Source organism: Lissotriton helveticus, chromosome 2_1 (assembly GCF_964261635.1).
Source record: "Lissotriton helveticus chromosome 2_1, aLisHel1.1, whole genome shotgun sequence".
NCBI classification, from domain to species: domain Eukaryota; kingdom Metazoa; phylum Chordata; class Amphibia; order Caudata; family Salamandridae; genus Lissotriton; species Lissotriton helveticus.
Genome location: NC_136059.1, coordinates 87,294,493 through 87,309,654, shown reverse-complemented (window position 1 = coordinate 87,309,654; position 15,162 = coordinate 87,294,493). Strand labels below are relative to the sequence as shown.

At 43.0% G+C, this 15,162-nt stretch overlaps 1 protein-coding gene across 1 annotated transcript in view; it reads left to right on the top strand.

The window, feature by feature from the left end:
- Positions 1–15,162, top strand: part of DYSF (dysferlin) — a 1,004,398-nt gene that overhangs the window by 320,059 nt on the left and 669,177 nt on the right. Inside the window, exons 14-16 of the mRNA XM_078674496.1 lie at positions 6,488–6,556; positions 11,138–11,181; positions 13,048–13,130. Of these exons, the coding sequence (XP_078530622.1) occupies positions 6,488–6,556; positions 11,138–11,181; positions 13,048–13,130 (196 nt within the window). The remainder of the gene's footprint in view (positions 1–6,487; positions 6,557–11,137; positions 11,182–13,047; positions 13,131–15,162) is intronic.

The window sequence follows — 15,162 nt, the reverse complement described above, 5'->3', positions numbered from 1 at the left end:
GTGAACACAAATGAACGCCGCTTATGTGCATATACATTGCCATTTTCAACAGTCGCCGCTTTTTAACATAAGCTAGTTCATTTCGGTGTTTACCCCAACTGACGGAGTGTACATATAGCCATGTGTGGCCAATGAAATAGCGTTTGTCAATACTAGCAGATTGCGTGTGACCATATGCAGTCGATACGATTGGCGGAATGCGGTACATATGAATTTACATTTGTCGGGTTATTCATACAAGTCTAGAGATCGGCATAATACTTAGTCGGGGTCAATCAAGAAAAAGGTTCCGACACATTATAGAATCAGGTTCTGACTTTCTCTCCGGTGACATCAACATACAGTAAAAAGTGCTCTGATACCTTCGGGTCTTGTCAGTGCTATATGAGACTTTTGGAAAACTAAATACATGAGTGACCGATGTAACATTTTTTTTTTAAAGCAATACAAAAATGGTTGAGGGAGGAATTCTGTTCGATACAAGCAATTAGTCAAGGGGTGGGTAGAAAGTTCAGGAAGGGGGGTCTTCGTCACAATGTCTTTTTAACAGCGAGCCATCACTGGTAGGCTCTGGTAGTCCGTCTTCTTTCGTTGGCGCTGTTGAGCACCGGCGGTGGAGCTATAGGTCCAGCTCGGATCCATCCTTACGCGTTGCAGGGTGCGATCAGTCCTCTGCTGTTAGATCACAGTCCTGTTTCCTAACTGATCTTCTTAGGGGTGCCTCATGCTGGGCACCTGCGTGTCTTTCTTCTTCCGTGGCAAAACCTTATTCTATCTAAATGCTGCTCTTCTTTTCTGAGTCAAAAGTTATGCGAAAAGGGTGATGTTGTTGAATAATCGAGGGAAGAGAGGGCGGAGCGGGATCAGATCTTTGAACACACCAAGGGACCAAGGGAGCAAAGGACGACGAGCAGGCAGGCCCATCAGTCGGGCTCAAAAGGGACGAAAACTTCAGGCACGAGTGGGTCAGCAAATCGAGGGCTTCAAGGCAGCCCTTCTGTCCTTCATCTGCCGAGTGTGAGAGTGGTGCCTCGTCCTGCGTCTCGTTGCTCTGCGACTCCACCTTTGGTTGAGGTCACACGTGCTTCATGATCTGTGGCCAGGCTGTGCGTCACGTCCAGCTCCTCTCCTCCGGTGATTGTATCTTTGAATGGGTACAAAACAAGTTTTAGAAAAACTGGCAGGAGAAGACATTTATACATCTCAATCCCGTCTCCAATCCTAAGTAGGTGGGGGATAGGTTCATCGGTCACAGTCAGAAGTCATCACTTATGGAGTATGTAGGAGGGCATTTCCACTGAATTCGTAAGCCTATTTGGCGTTCATTCGTGACGTACGTGGAGAGAAATCGGACTCCCATCGACAGTGTATTCTATCAAACTCGAAATCGAGTCCTTAGGTAGAGACTCGCCTTTTTTTAATCCAAGTACTGACAATCTTACATTTCCCTTCGGGGTCGGCTAACTTTTGCAAGCAGGGGGGGTTATCATCATGAGAGGGGGCAGAGGCTAAACATGCTTTTCTTGGGGAGCGACGGTTAATCAAGGTCATCAATTACGCTTCGGGGATAGCTGATATGGAGCTGGGGTCAATCGGGAGAAGCGAGGACGCTTTGGACAGGGAGCTGGGGTCAATCGGGAGAAGCGAGGACGCTTTGGACATCCGCACTTAAGTGCAGAGGGGTGGGGCAATCTGGGCATTGGGGATTGCATTTCTAACGAACTGAAAAACAGAAGACCATTGACGTTATAGTCCCCCTATAAAAAGGCCAGATTAGGGGACATCAGTCGTCTTACCTGTCCTTTCTTTCATTACCAACTCGGGTTCTATCGTTTTGCAGAAAGGAGAGGTAGTAATATGGCAAGTTACAATCGTTTTAGTTCCTGTCAATTTTGCCGAACACCTTTGTGTTCGAAGAGACCCAATTAGGTTTGTGCCGGTGGGGCACAACGTTACCACACAAGGGAGGAGGGAACAGGGGGACCCTCAGAGAGAGTGAGTCGTCCGCACTCTAAACGAACCATTCGGTACACGTATGACATGAAGAGAGAGAGAGAGAGAGAGAGAGAGAGAGAGAGAGAGAGAGAGAGAGAAACGTGTACAATAATAGGCCATTTAGTGCGCACACAACACAGAACAGCAGGGGTCAAGTAATACGGAAACACAGGCAGAGGGACGACGTAGATCCATACATTACGTACACACAAACTCAGGCGGGGGAGACAGTACATGTATTATATACAAAAATCCGAGACAAAACATAGAACAGTTATTGGCCAAAATGATCTCTTCCTGTATGCTGCGCATCCTTAGCATCCTAAGCTCTTTTTACCTTTTTCTTCTCTTTTATCGTCGGCTGCCTTCACTGGTGGCTTTGGTTGCACACACTTACACCTTTGTCAATTGGTCTAGAACTAACCTGGTCGGGCTAATGCTCACGGTGGGTGCCAGTTGGGAGAACAATGGGGCAGCTTTGAGTTTCATGTCTATGAGGGTGCGAAAAGGAGGTAGTAGATTTTAAACATTGGCAACATTCCTAGTCCTCCAGGCGGGGGTGCCAAGCGAAGTCATATTTTGTAGTTTCCGCTTCAGGCTGTCCTCCCAAGCGCTAAGTTCAGGGAGAGAAATAGTCATTGTTTGCTCGTTGTGTGTAGGCACCATAATCAAACCCCTTTTCCCATCTCTTCGTCCGCTAGATCACCATTTTTTTTCGTACTTTAATCGACGTTCCGATGTGACCTGCAGAAAGAGGGAAAAAGAAGGGGGGCGGGGGCAGCATTTAAAAACACATTAGCGCGCATAAACCCGAAAAGGCTTTTACTTACTACATACTCGGCCTATCTCCACGGGATGCAGTCCCTGCCAACTTGGCGTTTAAGCCCAGGTGGACCGTTTAGTGTGGGAGAGATGATTATCGGAAGCCTGTGGATAGCATAGGTCGCCCAAGTGTGGTATTACGGATCGTGTGCAGGGGGGGGGGTCAGAACAAAGGGCAGTCGGTGTAAAGTGGGGGGGCGAGCTCGTGCTCTCCTTTGAGGAAGAGGGATAACCTACAGTGGTACGGGGTCGTTGTCGTTCGTACTAGGGGGGTCAGGTGGCACTCCTTCGGGGCGACTTAGGGGCATTTTAAAACAACTTTCCTGATACAGGTAGCATATAAAGTATAGGCTAAATACCAGGAGCTTTAGCGGTTGCTTTAGGCTGTACAAAAATGAAAAAACACATACAACAAAAAACCTGGACCGTTCATATTTGCAATATTTCTGAGTACTATACTTTTTAACCCTTAACTAATCGAGCTGAGCCATCTCACCCGTATTTTAGTTATATCGGAAATAGTGGTCATTTATTCGAAACTTACCAATCTACGCGTGACAACTACGTTTGCTTTTTCCAAAAATCTTTAATAAGAATGTCGGAGCACGAATACGGGCCTACAACCCCGTGGGCCGGCCACGGAGCAGGCTGGAGCTGTACATGTGGGGATACTTATTAGTGGAAAACCTAATGGAGTCGGTGGTCGTTGATTTCATAATAAAAAGTGCGACAAGTGCAATAGAATCATATCGAAACTTCAGTGTGAGCGAGTATCATAAGTGTTGAAATTCGAACTTTCAATAATCATGATGCGCCAAAACTTAACAACAATTCATTGTCCGAATGTTCAATCAGTACCCATCTCATGTCAATTCATTGTCCGAACACATAATCAGTACCCATCCCATATCAATTCATTGTCCGAACTGACAGTACACATCCCATATCAATTCATTGTCCGAACATATAATCAGTACACATCCTATATCAATCCATGTGTTTAAAAAACTGCATACATATCTCATGACACCAAGGCTGAGCAATCGGGGTACAACAAGGAGTTGAAAGTTTCATTTGTACTGGCGCCATTTTGGGTGCAGCCAGGCAGATCCAGGCATAGTCAAAATCTCCACCAACTCGTGGTTGGCCCAGAGCCTCTTTCGGCAGTCCAAAAGTTCCGTTAAAGGGCAACAGAAAGGATCGGCGGTATGAACCATCAGTCAAAGGGGGAGGGAGGCAACAATTTCTTCTACCGGGTCATACTGGGTTTTCACTGGAACTGATCCGAACTGTAGTCTGCAGGATTCTAGTCATTCAAACTGAGGCTGGGGCCAGCATGGGAGCGCCGACGTCTCGTGGCTACATTTTCATCGTTCCGCGGGCAATCATGGCAGTCATTCCCCATCGGGGGTGTCTGCGGGGGTCGGGGGCCCCGTGGCTCTTATAGAATCTTCAAAGTCGAGGAGAACACTTCTGATTGTGGGACTCATTTCTTAATTAACAAGCAACCGGGCCATCCCTTCGCGCCGGGCCCGCTCCTGCAGGGTCGACCGCCATTTTACGAGTTCCAGCAGTCACTGCATCACAAGAGTGGACGAACCCTTGTCGGGTGAGTGGAGCGTTGGGGGTGCCACTGGGGGCCTCCACCTGGGGAGGTGGGAGAGGCTCGTTCGCGCCGCCTCTCCCTCCCAGCGCACCCCATGCCGTTTTTCTCGGCGTTGACATTCATGATGGCCGGACCAGGCGATGAGAGGGGGGGGGGGTCGGAGGCATAGGCAAGACATCCCCCCCGGTGGCCTGCAAGGCGCCGCTTCAGGGCCGAACGGGGAGCTCATACCAAGCCGGGGCTGGACCAGGAGATACGGGGGGGGGTCGATGGCATGAGCAAGACATCCCCCCGTGTTGTCCCAGCCATTATTGAAGAAAGAAGAGGAGGGGACGCCCGGATCCCGTCGGCCTCGGCTCCTCTTCTGGCCCACCTTATGCGACGACCTCCCCGGCCAACGGCCGGCAGCAGGACCCGCCCTACTCGTACAGTGAACACAAATGAACGCCGCTTATGTGCATATACATTGCCATTTTCAACACCGCGACTGCCTTCATACAGGCTTTAAAATTAAGGGCAGTGATGTCAGCGGTATGTGAGATGGAGACCATGATCTGGGTGTCGTCAGCATAAGATACGACTTCCAGACCAAAGGATCTGACAAGCCTGGCAAGCGGTGTTACATATATATTGAAGAGCGTGGGGCTCAGGGACGAGCCCTGAGGAACCCCACACTGCACAGGCTTGACAGAGTAGAGGTGGTCGCCCAACTTGACCCTTTGTTCGCGCTGAGTCAAAAAAGATGTTGAGAGACTAAGCGCCGGTCCGTCCACTCCTATTTCCAGCAGACGCCCAGCCAGAATGGCAGGAGACAGAGTGTCGAATGCGGCGGTCAGGTCGAGCAGGACCAGCATATGACTTTTATTATCAAACATTCAAAAGTGAACTGTAGATGGAGCAAATTTGTGTTTAGTCGCACAGCTACAGAATGGTCGTGGAGATCAATAGTTTTCCCTACATTCATTTCAATGTTATTTTTATGCACTTATTTTTGTCTTCTTTTATTTTTAAGTGTGTTCAGTTGTAATTTCAGTAGATTTTGTTGTGTATTTAGACAGCTTGAACATGCAGCAGGTTGAACTCAGTTGCCAAATGTAAAAAATTGCACTAAGAACCTGATTTAGGTCTTGGCGGATAGGTTACTCTGTCACAACAGTAATGGATATTCCGTCCGCCGAAATATAATTCCCATTATATTCTATGAGATTTATGTTAATGTTCTGAGGGAGTAACTCATCCGCCAACATCTCAATCATGCCCTTAAACTAAAAACATATCCATCGTGCTGGAATCAGTTAGTTAGCACGTTTCATGAAAATCAGTCACCACAAGGGTCTACATAGTGTTAGGGTACTTAAGGGCCTATTACAATGCTGGGCGGACACCGTAACGGAGCGCGGGAGCCGATGCTGCAGCGGTCCTGCCATGCACATTAGGATGCGCCCGCCACACTGGCTGGCGCATCCTGTGCCTTTTCCATTGTGGGTTGATCTGCTGGCTGTAGACCCGCCCGCAAGGGGAAAGGACTGTGCACGGCACTACAACGTGGTGCCTGCCACGTAGTGCATGGCAATGAGCTGGGTACCATATGTAACCCCCATGTACACCCCCCAACCCTCTTCACCCTGGTGGCCCGCAACGGGACCCCAAAGCAAATACCGTATTCCTTTCCACGGCGGCTGCGCTGCCATGGAAAGGCCATTGACCGCCAGCATTGTAATACGTCTCTCAGACACCACCACCATATGCAGGCACTTTTTTCGCTGGTCGGCGAGTCGACGGGCGGAAAAGCGGAGGACGGTCTTTCCGTTTGCCGTGGACCCTCCAGCCATCATAATATGGCAGGGGGTCTTTGCTGTGTAGATGGCGGGCGGATTGCCCCCGCCGGGCCGGCGGTAGTCACCGCAGGCCCGGTGGAGCGATCCGCCCGCCATCCTAATGGTGCCCTTAATGTTTTAAAGTCCACATAGATGTATTCATTTTAGTTCTAAAATATGTAAAGTAAAAATACATTGCATTTTCCAATAAATATATTTAATATAAAATATGTTGGATCTCTTCCAGCTCTGCAGTAAAATCATGGAGAAGAATGCAAACCCACAGTGGAATCAGAGCATCACCTTGCCAATCAGGGTAAGTCAACAGTAATTTTCTTTTATCAGAAGACTGTATACATTTTGTATTATCAGAAGACTGTATATTGTAGATGGTGATACCTATTGTACAGAGGAAAAATAACTAATTTTGAACCTTTTCTATCCTCTTATTTCGAAAATGTAAACTTGAATTTTTTATGAACTTAAGTAAAAAAAAGTGAACAGCGAGTGTAAAGTTCCATACTCAAAATTACAGAATTAATATCTATATACATTTACAGACAGATATAATTTAATGCTATGGACAACACAGCTGGTTTGGAGCAGAGCGTGATATATTTCGTGAGGCGGTGTAGCATGCAACAGAGCAGAAAATATATGTACTGTTTTTTAATATTACCAAAGATTTTCAGTTAATTTTCCACCCAGCAAAACAGAAAAAAATATTTAGCTCAGAAGAAGCCCGAAAAAAATGTTAAGTACTAGAAGTACCGCACGGAAGATAAGAGCTTTAATTGGAATGCACGATATATACACAACATAGGTTCTTAATGAATCCCGAAAAGCAAATCCTAGGCGAACATCTTCAGTGCATGAATAGATCAGTTCTCAGTCAGCCCCTTATGAATCAAGTTCTGTGGACAGGAACAATAATATATATTTATATATATATATATAAACAAACAAAAAAAATATATATATATTACCTACTGGTGGTTACCAGTAGGTAGTTATAGTTAGAACCTAGTTTCCATTGGAAAAGCGTTTTTTTTGTTTGCTATTAACAGTGGCATCATTTTTTTCTTTGCACAGTTTTATTTAGCACGAACTTGACCCGAATCGGGTATCTGAGAGCTTTACATAGCGCCAGTTATGTTACACGAGGACACACATTCATTTTTGAAAATAAAATGAAAAAGTGTGGTTTCCCACGCTTGTTTTTACTAGTCCCTCAGGTGGGCCAGTTCCCGGGGAAGGGGGGAATTCATCTTTTTTATATTGGGGATAAAAGCAAATGCAGCCACCTTCCTGGGCTACTTTTGGCCCCAGTGGATGCCACCACCCTGGGGCCCGGACGATATTCAGAAGGGAAGTTAACTATAACTTGCACTCTCGTCGTGGATTGCTAATTACTTCACATATTACATCAGTCATGACATCTTCTATTACATCATTGATAATAGTGCTGCAACATTTGCAATAAAGCTAATGGTAAGAAAATTGGGCCTGGTGGGGGCAGAAGTTATGGTTACTTTAGAGCATGAGTTATAGTTTCTTGAGGTAAGAATAACTAATAACAATAAGTGCTGAATTTCTATGGATTTGTCTGTGTCCCTGTCACATTTGTTTTTTATAGTAAATAAATATATACGTATATATATATATATATATATATATATATATATATATATATATATATATATATATATATATATATATATATATATATATACACAAAAACTCCTCCACGCCACTTCCAATCCCCACTCGGACCGGCGAAGCGATAACCAGGAGACAGACCACTGGATCAGGTTACAGGTTCTTTATTTAGCAATTCAGCTGGTAAAAGTGCACAAAGCGTTTCGGGCTAAGCAAGCCCTTGCTCACATGCAATTACTGTTTGTAACTTTTTTGATTTTATACTGCTAGGTGGCCCACCTATCCCTGCCCTCTAACCAGGCCATGTGTCCATGGACATAGACAACATGTTGAACACTGTAGTTCTTACTGTGCAAATACGCATGGTTGACAGTATAAATAGCTGTTCCGAAGAAAATAAGTATTTACAATTTCTAACTATTACCGGATAAATCCGTAAACATTTAGGGTTAAATTACTAATTCCTACATAATATATCTTGCGAGCACCACATGCTAGAATGAGCTAGAGTAGGATGGTACATTTCAACGTGATCTTGTCAGTGCAAAACAGTTCATGTCTAAAGTGCAAACAAGCTAACTAACACATGCAAAAGTTCAGAAGTAAAGTGCTATAGTGAATGATAAAACAACCTGTATAAATATGATGAATCCATGCTTTCTAAACAATTTAGGATAAAACCACATTTTGTCGGATAATAAAGCATGATAAAAACATTTGATATTAATTACGGTGTTTATCATAAACATTGATTAAAACACCCTGTGAATGAAAAAGTGCTAAAAGAGATCTTATTAGAAAAAGCAGGATATTAAATATATTTACACAAAAGGGCTAAGGATCTGAAAAATTACAACTCCTGGCTAACAGGGAACCTGACTAGCCAGGGGGAAGAAACTGATCAAGATACTGAAACACCGAGAGCCATTATATAGATTTTAAACCCCCCCAGGCAACAGGGAACCTGATTACCTGGGGTCACAGAGCTCATATCAACAGAATGATGGAATAGGCCGACAAGTGTAATGAGTCATTTTATAAAAAAGTGTGCAGATCCTCGGTATTGTTCAGCCCATTGGGCCACTTGCTATCGAACTCGAGGATCATGCTTGACTCTAGTTGCCTTAGTTTGAGCTCTCTGTTACCACCTCTACAGAATTTGGACACTGCTCCCACTACATAGTACGATAAACAGTTGACATCCTTATTATGTTTAATTTCAAAGTGGCACGCCACTGGATAGGAAGGGTCGCTGTGCAAAATTGCAAGTAAATGTTGTAAAATCCTGACGTGCACCTGTTGTTTGGTGCTCCCAATATATTTGAGGCCACAGGTGCACGTCAGGACGTATAGAGCGAACTCCGTTTTACAGGTATGATTACCAACAATCGGAATTTCTTCCAAACTGAAAGGGCTACGGTAGTGGGTCTTATTAACACCAAACTTGCAGGCTCTGCAACTGGGGCATTTACGAAACCCTGCTGCTGGTTGCAGCCAGATGTTTTTTTGTTTTAGTTCTGGACTAGTTTGATCCAGAACTGCTCCCATGTTGCGTGCAAAAGGTCACCATAGGTTTGGGTGGAAAATGGCCCCTAAGACATTATCCGTAAGGACAATAGGACAATTCTTGTTGATAATTTTTCTGATTGTACTTTCCTGGTCACTAAAAGCCGTGATGAATCTGGGACATACATTGGGCCTTACATCAACGGTCCGGTTCTGTTCTTCGATAACATTATTACTAGACTCAACAGGGAAGAGACTCGCTCAGGTTCTGGAACTAGCTTTGGCCAAAGCTTGATCAAACATAGCGTTTGAATACCCTCGATCTTTGAGCTGGTCTCGTAATTCCCTTACACATCTTTCAGAGTCATCAAGAGAACTACATATTCTTTTTAGTCGTAACATTTCTCCAAAGGGAATACTATTAATGGTGTGCTTAGGGTGGAGACTAGAGGCATGTAGATATATATATATATATATATATACACACACACACACATATATATATGATTCTTCAAATGTGAACAGTTTTTACTTAGAGGCATGTTTGAATAATCCCACATATGCATTGTGACTAGAAAATTCTTCTTCACTAAAGATGTGTTTTTTTACCGCTAATATGCAATTATAAAATGAAATACGCTTTTTGAGTATTGAAGTGTTTTATTAAGCTCTATGTTGGATGTTAGACAAGACAAAATAAGTGTTATCCACACTAACCTGTTGGACTGGAACGAAATATAAATGTCACCATGTATCAAGAACCCAATATTGAGATATTACCCCATGTCCTTACAATCTAATGACTTAGAATTTTACAGTGGTATAAGTTTCAAAGTCTTCCTTAATAGGTTCATAGACCATATATCATGACTATAAATGTAAACTTTCAAACTCTTGTGAATGCTGATGCAGCATATTTTTTAGAGTTACCTTTCAAAACTAGAAGGAAGATTTACCATAATAAGTGCGTCTCTGGCTATTTCACAATCATATTTTTGAATATTATGTTGGTCACCTTGAACAATTTGAGCAGATTTCTAATGTTTCTAAAATTTTCCCAAAATGAATGTGGGAATGGAAATCAATGCAAGTTGTACATTTCCATAGATACTTCTGCCCTACTTTTTTTAATGACAATTTGAAAACTTGTGCCAAAAACGTGCAAAAACATAGTAAACTTTTACAATTTTCTTCTCCACCAGAAAACTGTTTACGGGTGGAGAAATCTCTTCCCCTACAATGTTACAAATTTGGAGGCGTTAGGGGATTGACAGTCACATGTTGCTGACAGGCATTATTTAATCTCTTCTGAGGGATAAATGTATATATGCAAATGGGGGTCATTTGAGATGGTATGTGATTATGCTTGAAGTCACAAAATTATACTTTTTACTATGATCCTGATCACTGCGCTGTGCACAATTCCTGTAGAAAATGTCCTGTGCTAGTAACCATTTGTGATAATAAACATTTTCAGTTCCTGATTGGGGAATCATGATCTGATGTTTACGACCACATGGTTTTCTCAAAACTTAATTGAACTTAGAAGGACAAAAAACAAATATGAATTGGGTCCTCTCTTGTAAGAACTGTTGTTTAACATGTTCATGTTTCAGAGTCCCAAAAGTGCATGTTGATATAGCTTAATTCTCAAAATGTCATATTTATGAATATTTCAGCACAACAAACTATCTTAATTTACTTATTAAATGCATTCTCTTTTTGTATTTAGTTTCCATCCATGTGTGAGAAAATAAGAGTGAGAGTTACTGACTGGTGAGTTATGTACAAATCTAAGCAATGCTACAAGGTAGAACAGAGGCAATATTAATTGTATTAGGTGCTACATCCTATCAATGTAGAAAGACTGGTGTGAAAATAAGCAATATATGAACTGCAGAAAAGAGTCCATCTTTGTTACAATACCGATGCTAAGATGATAGGGATGACGTTAAGTAGTAATTAATGAAACAGACCACCCAAGCGACATTGTATTCTTATATGACTTGATGCAAGAATGCAGCCCATTATTTTTCCCTTACACAAAAACTCAATCCCAATTTGCAAAAAACACCAAAGTTAATGGCTGGGTTTTAGCTTGCAAACTTAGAAAACTGCATCATATTGTCCTGAAAGTTGTCTTTAGCTATCTACAGATCTTTAGAATAAATATTTGTCGAGTTGAGGCAAGGTGTGGTTGTAGAATGCAGTATAGAAGACTAGTATAGTCAGCACATCTTTAGAGTGGAGGGAACTTTGATGAAGTCTTGTTATGGTACATGTGAATTGTTGGGAGGCTGTGGTGTAATGGGCATGAGTTGAGTGTTAGAGTAGTATAGGTGAAATATTGCTGAATATGCAGATTAGGCTAAAAGTTAGTAGATCAGACAATTATTATAGGTAGAATCGTTGTAGAGTACAGAGACAATGTAATTAGTTGGAAACAAGCTGTGCAGATTTAAAGTAATGTTGTATTGGTATAATTCATTTATTTGTATTTATTTAATTTTTAGAGTTTATATAGCACTAGCTAGACCCGAGTTCCTTTCAAATAGTGCATATAGGATAATTCGAGGTACAAATGAGGAAACGTGTAGGTCAAATGCAGTCAACAGGAGGTATATACTAAACATCATTAAAAAGTGAGAACCCTCAATCACAGTACATAACAATACAGCAAAAAAAGTAATGACGTTACACAATACAGCTAAAAGGTACTGACTTTAGTGCAAAAGCCGGGCATTGGTACTGTACATGAGTCAGGTTGATGACTGCTAGTATAGGTGTGGTGTAGGCAATGCTAGGATGCTCAGTAATCTAGGTACCACACTAGTGTGTATAGGACAAGCGTGGGTATGTTTTTTGTGAGGATTATGGTATTGCGGATTGTTTGTAGTGCGGATTTGCATTGTAAGCATGATGTTGGTAGATTTTAAAAGTGCTGTAAGGGAAACAACCTTTACATCGGGGTGATTACACCCCGATGCCATTACAACGCGGTTGTTACAATGACTGCGTTGTAACCACGCAATGCCATTACTACGCAAGTCATTACATCGACTTGCAGTAGATGGCGCGCTAACATAAGGAATACTATAGTCTACTATTCCAACACCTTTCCTACTGGTGCGAAGGCTGGAGTTGGAATAGTAAATTATACATTTCTAACGTTAGCGCGCCATCTACTGCAAGTCGATGTAATGACTTGCGTAGTAATGGCATTGCGTGGTAACAACACAGTCGCTGTAATGCCACGTGATGTAATGACTCGCATAGTAACAAGTCATATTCAACAAAGAGAAAAAAAAGTTTATTATTTCTAACGATTACCATGTCTTTTTTTTAAATAAAATAAAATAAAAGAAAAATATTATTGCCACATTCCAGTATCATGACTATGGCTCAAAAGGCAGTGATGACTAAAAAGAAAAGGCTCATCGGGATATCAAATAATACATTTATGTGCCTGCGCCTCGCATCAGCTTTTTCTTAACAACTCATTGCAAACTGTAGCAGTTTAGGCAGTTAAGAAAACTACAAATTGTAAACTAGACAGAAAAATATTTTCAAAAGATGTAAAAAGATAGTCTTAACAAGAATCATTCACTTTATATCTTTCCACTTTTCTCTTTGCCTAATTAGGGATCGATTGAGTCACAACGACGTTGTTGGCACATCCTACCTGTCCATGTCCAAGATGTCGGCACCTGGAGGAGAACTGGAAGGTCAGTGTTGTATTGGGTTCTCTAAGTGCTTTGCTTGTGGGTGCTGCTGGTACCAGCTTTGCTGGGCGAATAAAGTTGGATTTATTCGCGCTGTACTAAAATGTTTGACATGCTGAAGGTGTTGGGTGTCTTGTGGTCTGCTTGGTCTTTGTCTAATTAGGGACCCCAGTACTACTATCTCTTCCTTATTTAAAGAAACATTCATATTAACTTAATTCAATGAGACAGTGCTCAGGGGGGATTGGGTATCATTACAGGTCATCGGATTTCACTATTTTTTTTAGCTCATGTGCATTTTCTGTGGACGAGTGAGACACAAAGTATAACCTGCCCAATGCATCTTCTGTGGATGAGTGAGGTGCAAAGTATAACCTGCCCAATGCATCTTCTGTGGATGAGTGAGGCACAGAGTATAACCTGCCCAATGCATCTTCTGTGGATGAGTGAGGTGCAGAGTATAACCTGCCCAATGCATCTTCTGTGGATGAGTGAGGCACAGAGTATAACCTGCCCAATGCATCTTCTGTGGATGAGTGAGGTGCAGAGTATAACCTGCCCAATGCATCTTCTGTGGATGAGTGAGGTGCAGAGTATAACCTGCCCAATGCATCTTCTGTGGATGAGTGAGGCACAGAGTATAACCTGCCCAATGCATCTTCTCTGAATGAGTGAGATGCAGAGTATAACGTACCAAGCACATTTTCTGTGGATGAGTGAGGCGCAGAGAATAACATGCCTACCGCATCTTGTATGGATGAGTGAGGCGCAGAATATAACATGCCCAGTGCATTTTCTGTGGATGAGTGAGGTGCCAAGTCTACAAAAGGCTCATTACATGGGAGTATCATGATAAGACGTTCCCTTGGTCTGTGGGGTTGGCACCTGTACTGAGTGGGGCTGCAGCTAAAATGAAGGCATCTGAAGTCTCTTCTCGTCAAGGTACTTAGGGGCATATTAATGTAGCTTTCATTCAGGGCATCGCAGCTAGCCACCTTGAAAGGGAAAGTGAGAAAGGGAGAGGACAGGAACGTAATACGATGCATTCCTGTCCTTCTCTTGTGCTGGTTGCCCTTTTGGCTGACTAGTGCCAACACAGACACCCTTGTGCTGTGATGCAGGGGTCCCTGCTTTGCAGACAAGACTGATTTTCTGCAAGAAGGGACACCTTCCTGCACAAAAGCAATCCTCTGAGGCGTTTTCCATTTCTATGTGTGCTTCAGAATTCAGCACTCATAGAAAGAGGTAAAAGGAGGACAAATAAAGCTATTGCCAGGTTAGGCACAACATTTTGATGCACTCCCAGATTCACCAGTAATGGTAAATCTAGGACTGCGCCAGAATTAATTCATGGATGTAGGGGAACACCATGCAATGCCTTCCTTTGAATGGCAATGTGCGCTGCATTACTCTGTATTTATCAAGCCATGCAGGGCCAGGCAAGGCGGCCTGCTTTGGATTGATCAATCTGACAGGCTTTGCGTAGCCCTTGTGCCCAGTTGCGTGGCGTTAAGGCGATGCAAAACCTACATAAATATGCCTCTTAGTGTGGTAGTAGCAGTGGAGCAGCCCTTCCAACACTGCAAAGACAAGTGAAAATTACGCAGGTGCTGACTCCCAAAAGCATTCATGAGTATGAGAGGTACTACTCAGAAGTACTTTTTTGCGTACTCTTACAGGTCTTAGGGAATCGTTCCCAAACGGTCCAATTCCCTGTTAGTAAAAATTAGCCTAGCCCTTTAATTGCACAATCACCAAGGCATGTAAGAGTAATTAAAAGAGTATTAAAGGAGTACTAATGTACTACTCCAAAATACCTTTGTCAATCAGCCCCAATACTTGTATTTTCCCGACAAGCTTTGGTCCAAGGTGTGTTACTGACTTCTGCAGAATAAATACTCAAGACTCTGTGGTCTGAGGAGCCAAGCTCGCGTCCGAGATGGCCGCGTTTTAGCTCGGCTCCGCTCGCCTGCCTGTTTTTATCGTCTATCCTGCTGTTATCCTGCCCCGGGAAGCCCTCTTTGTTGTGCTGTAG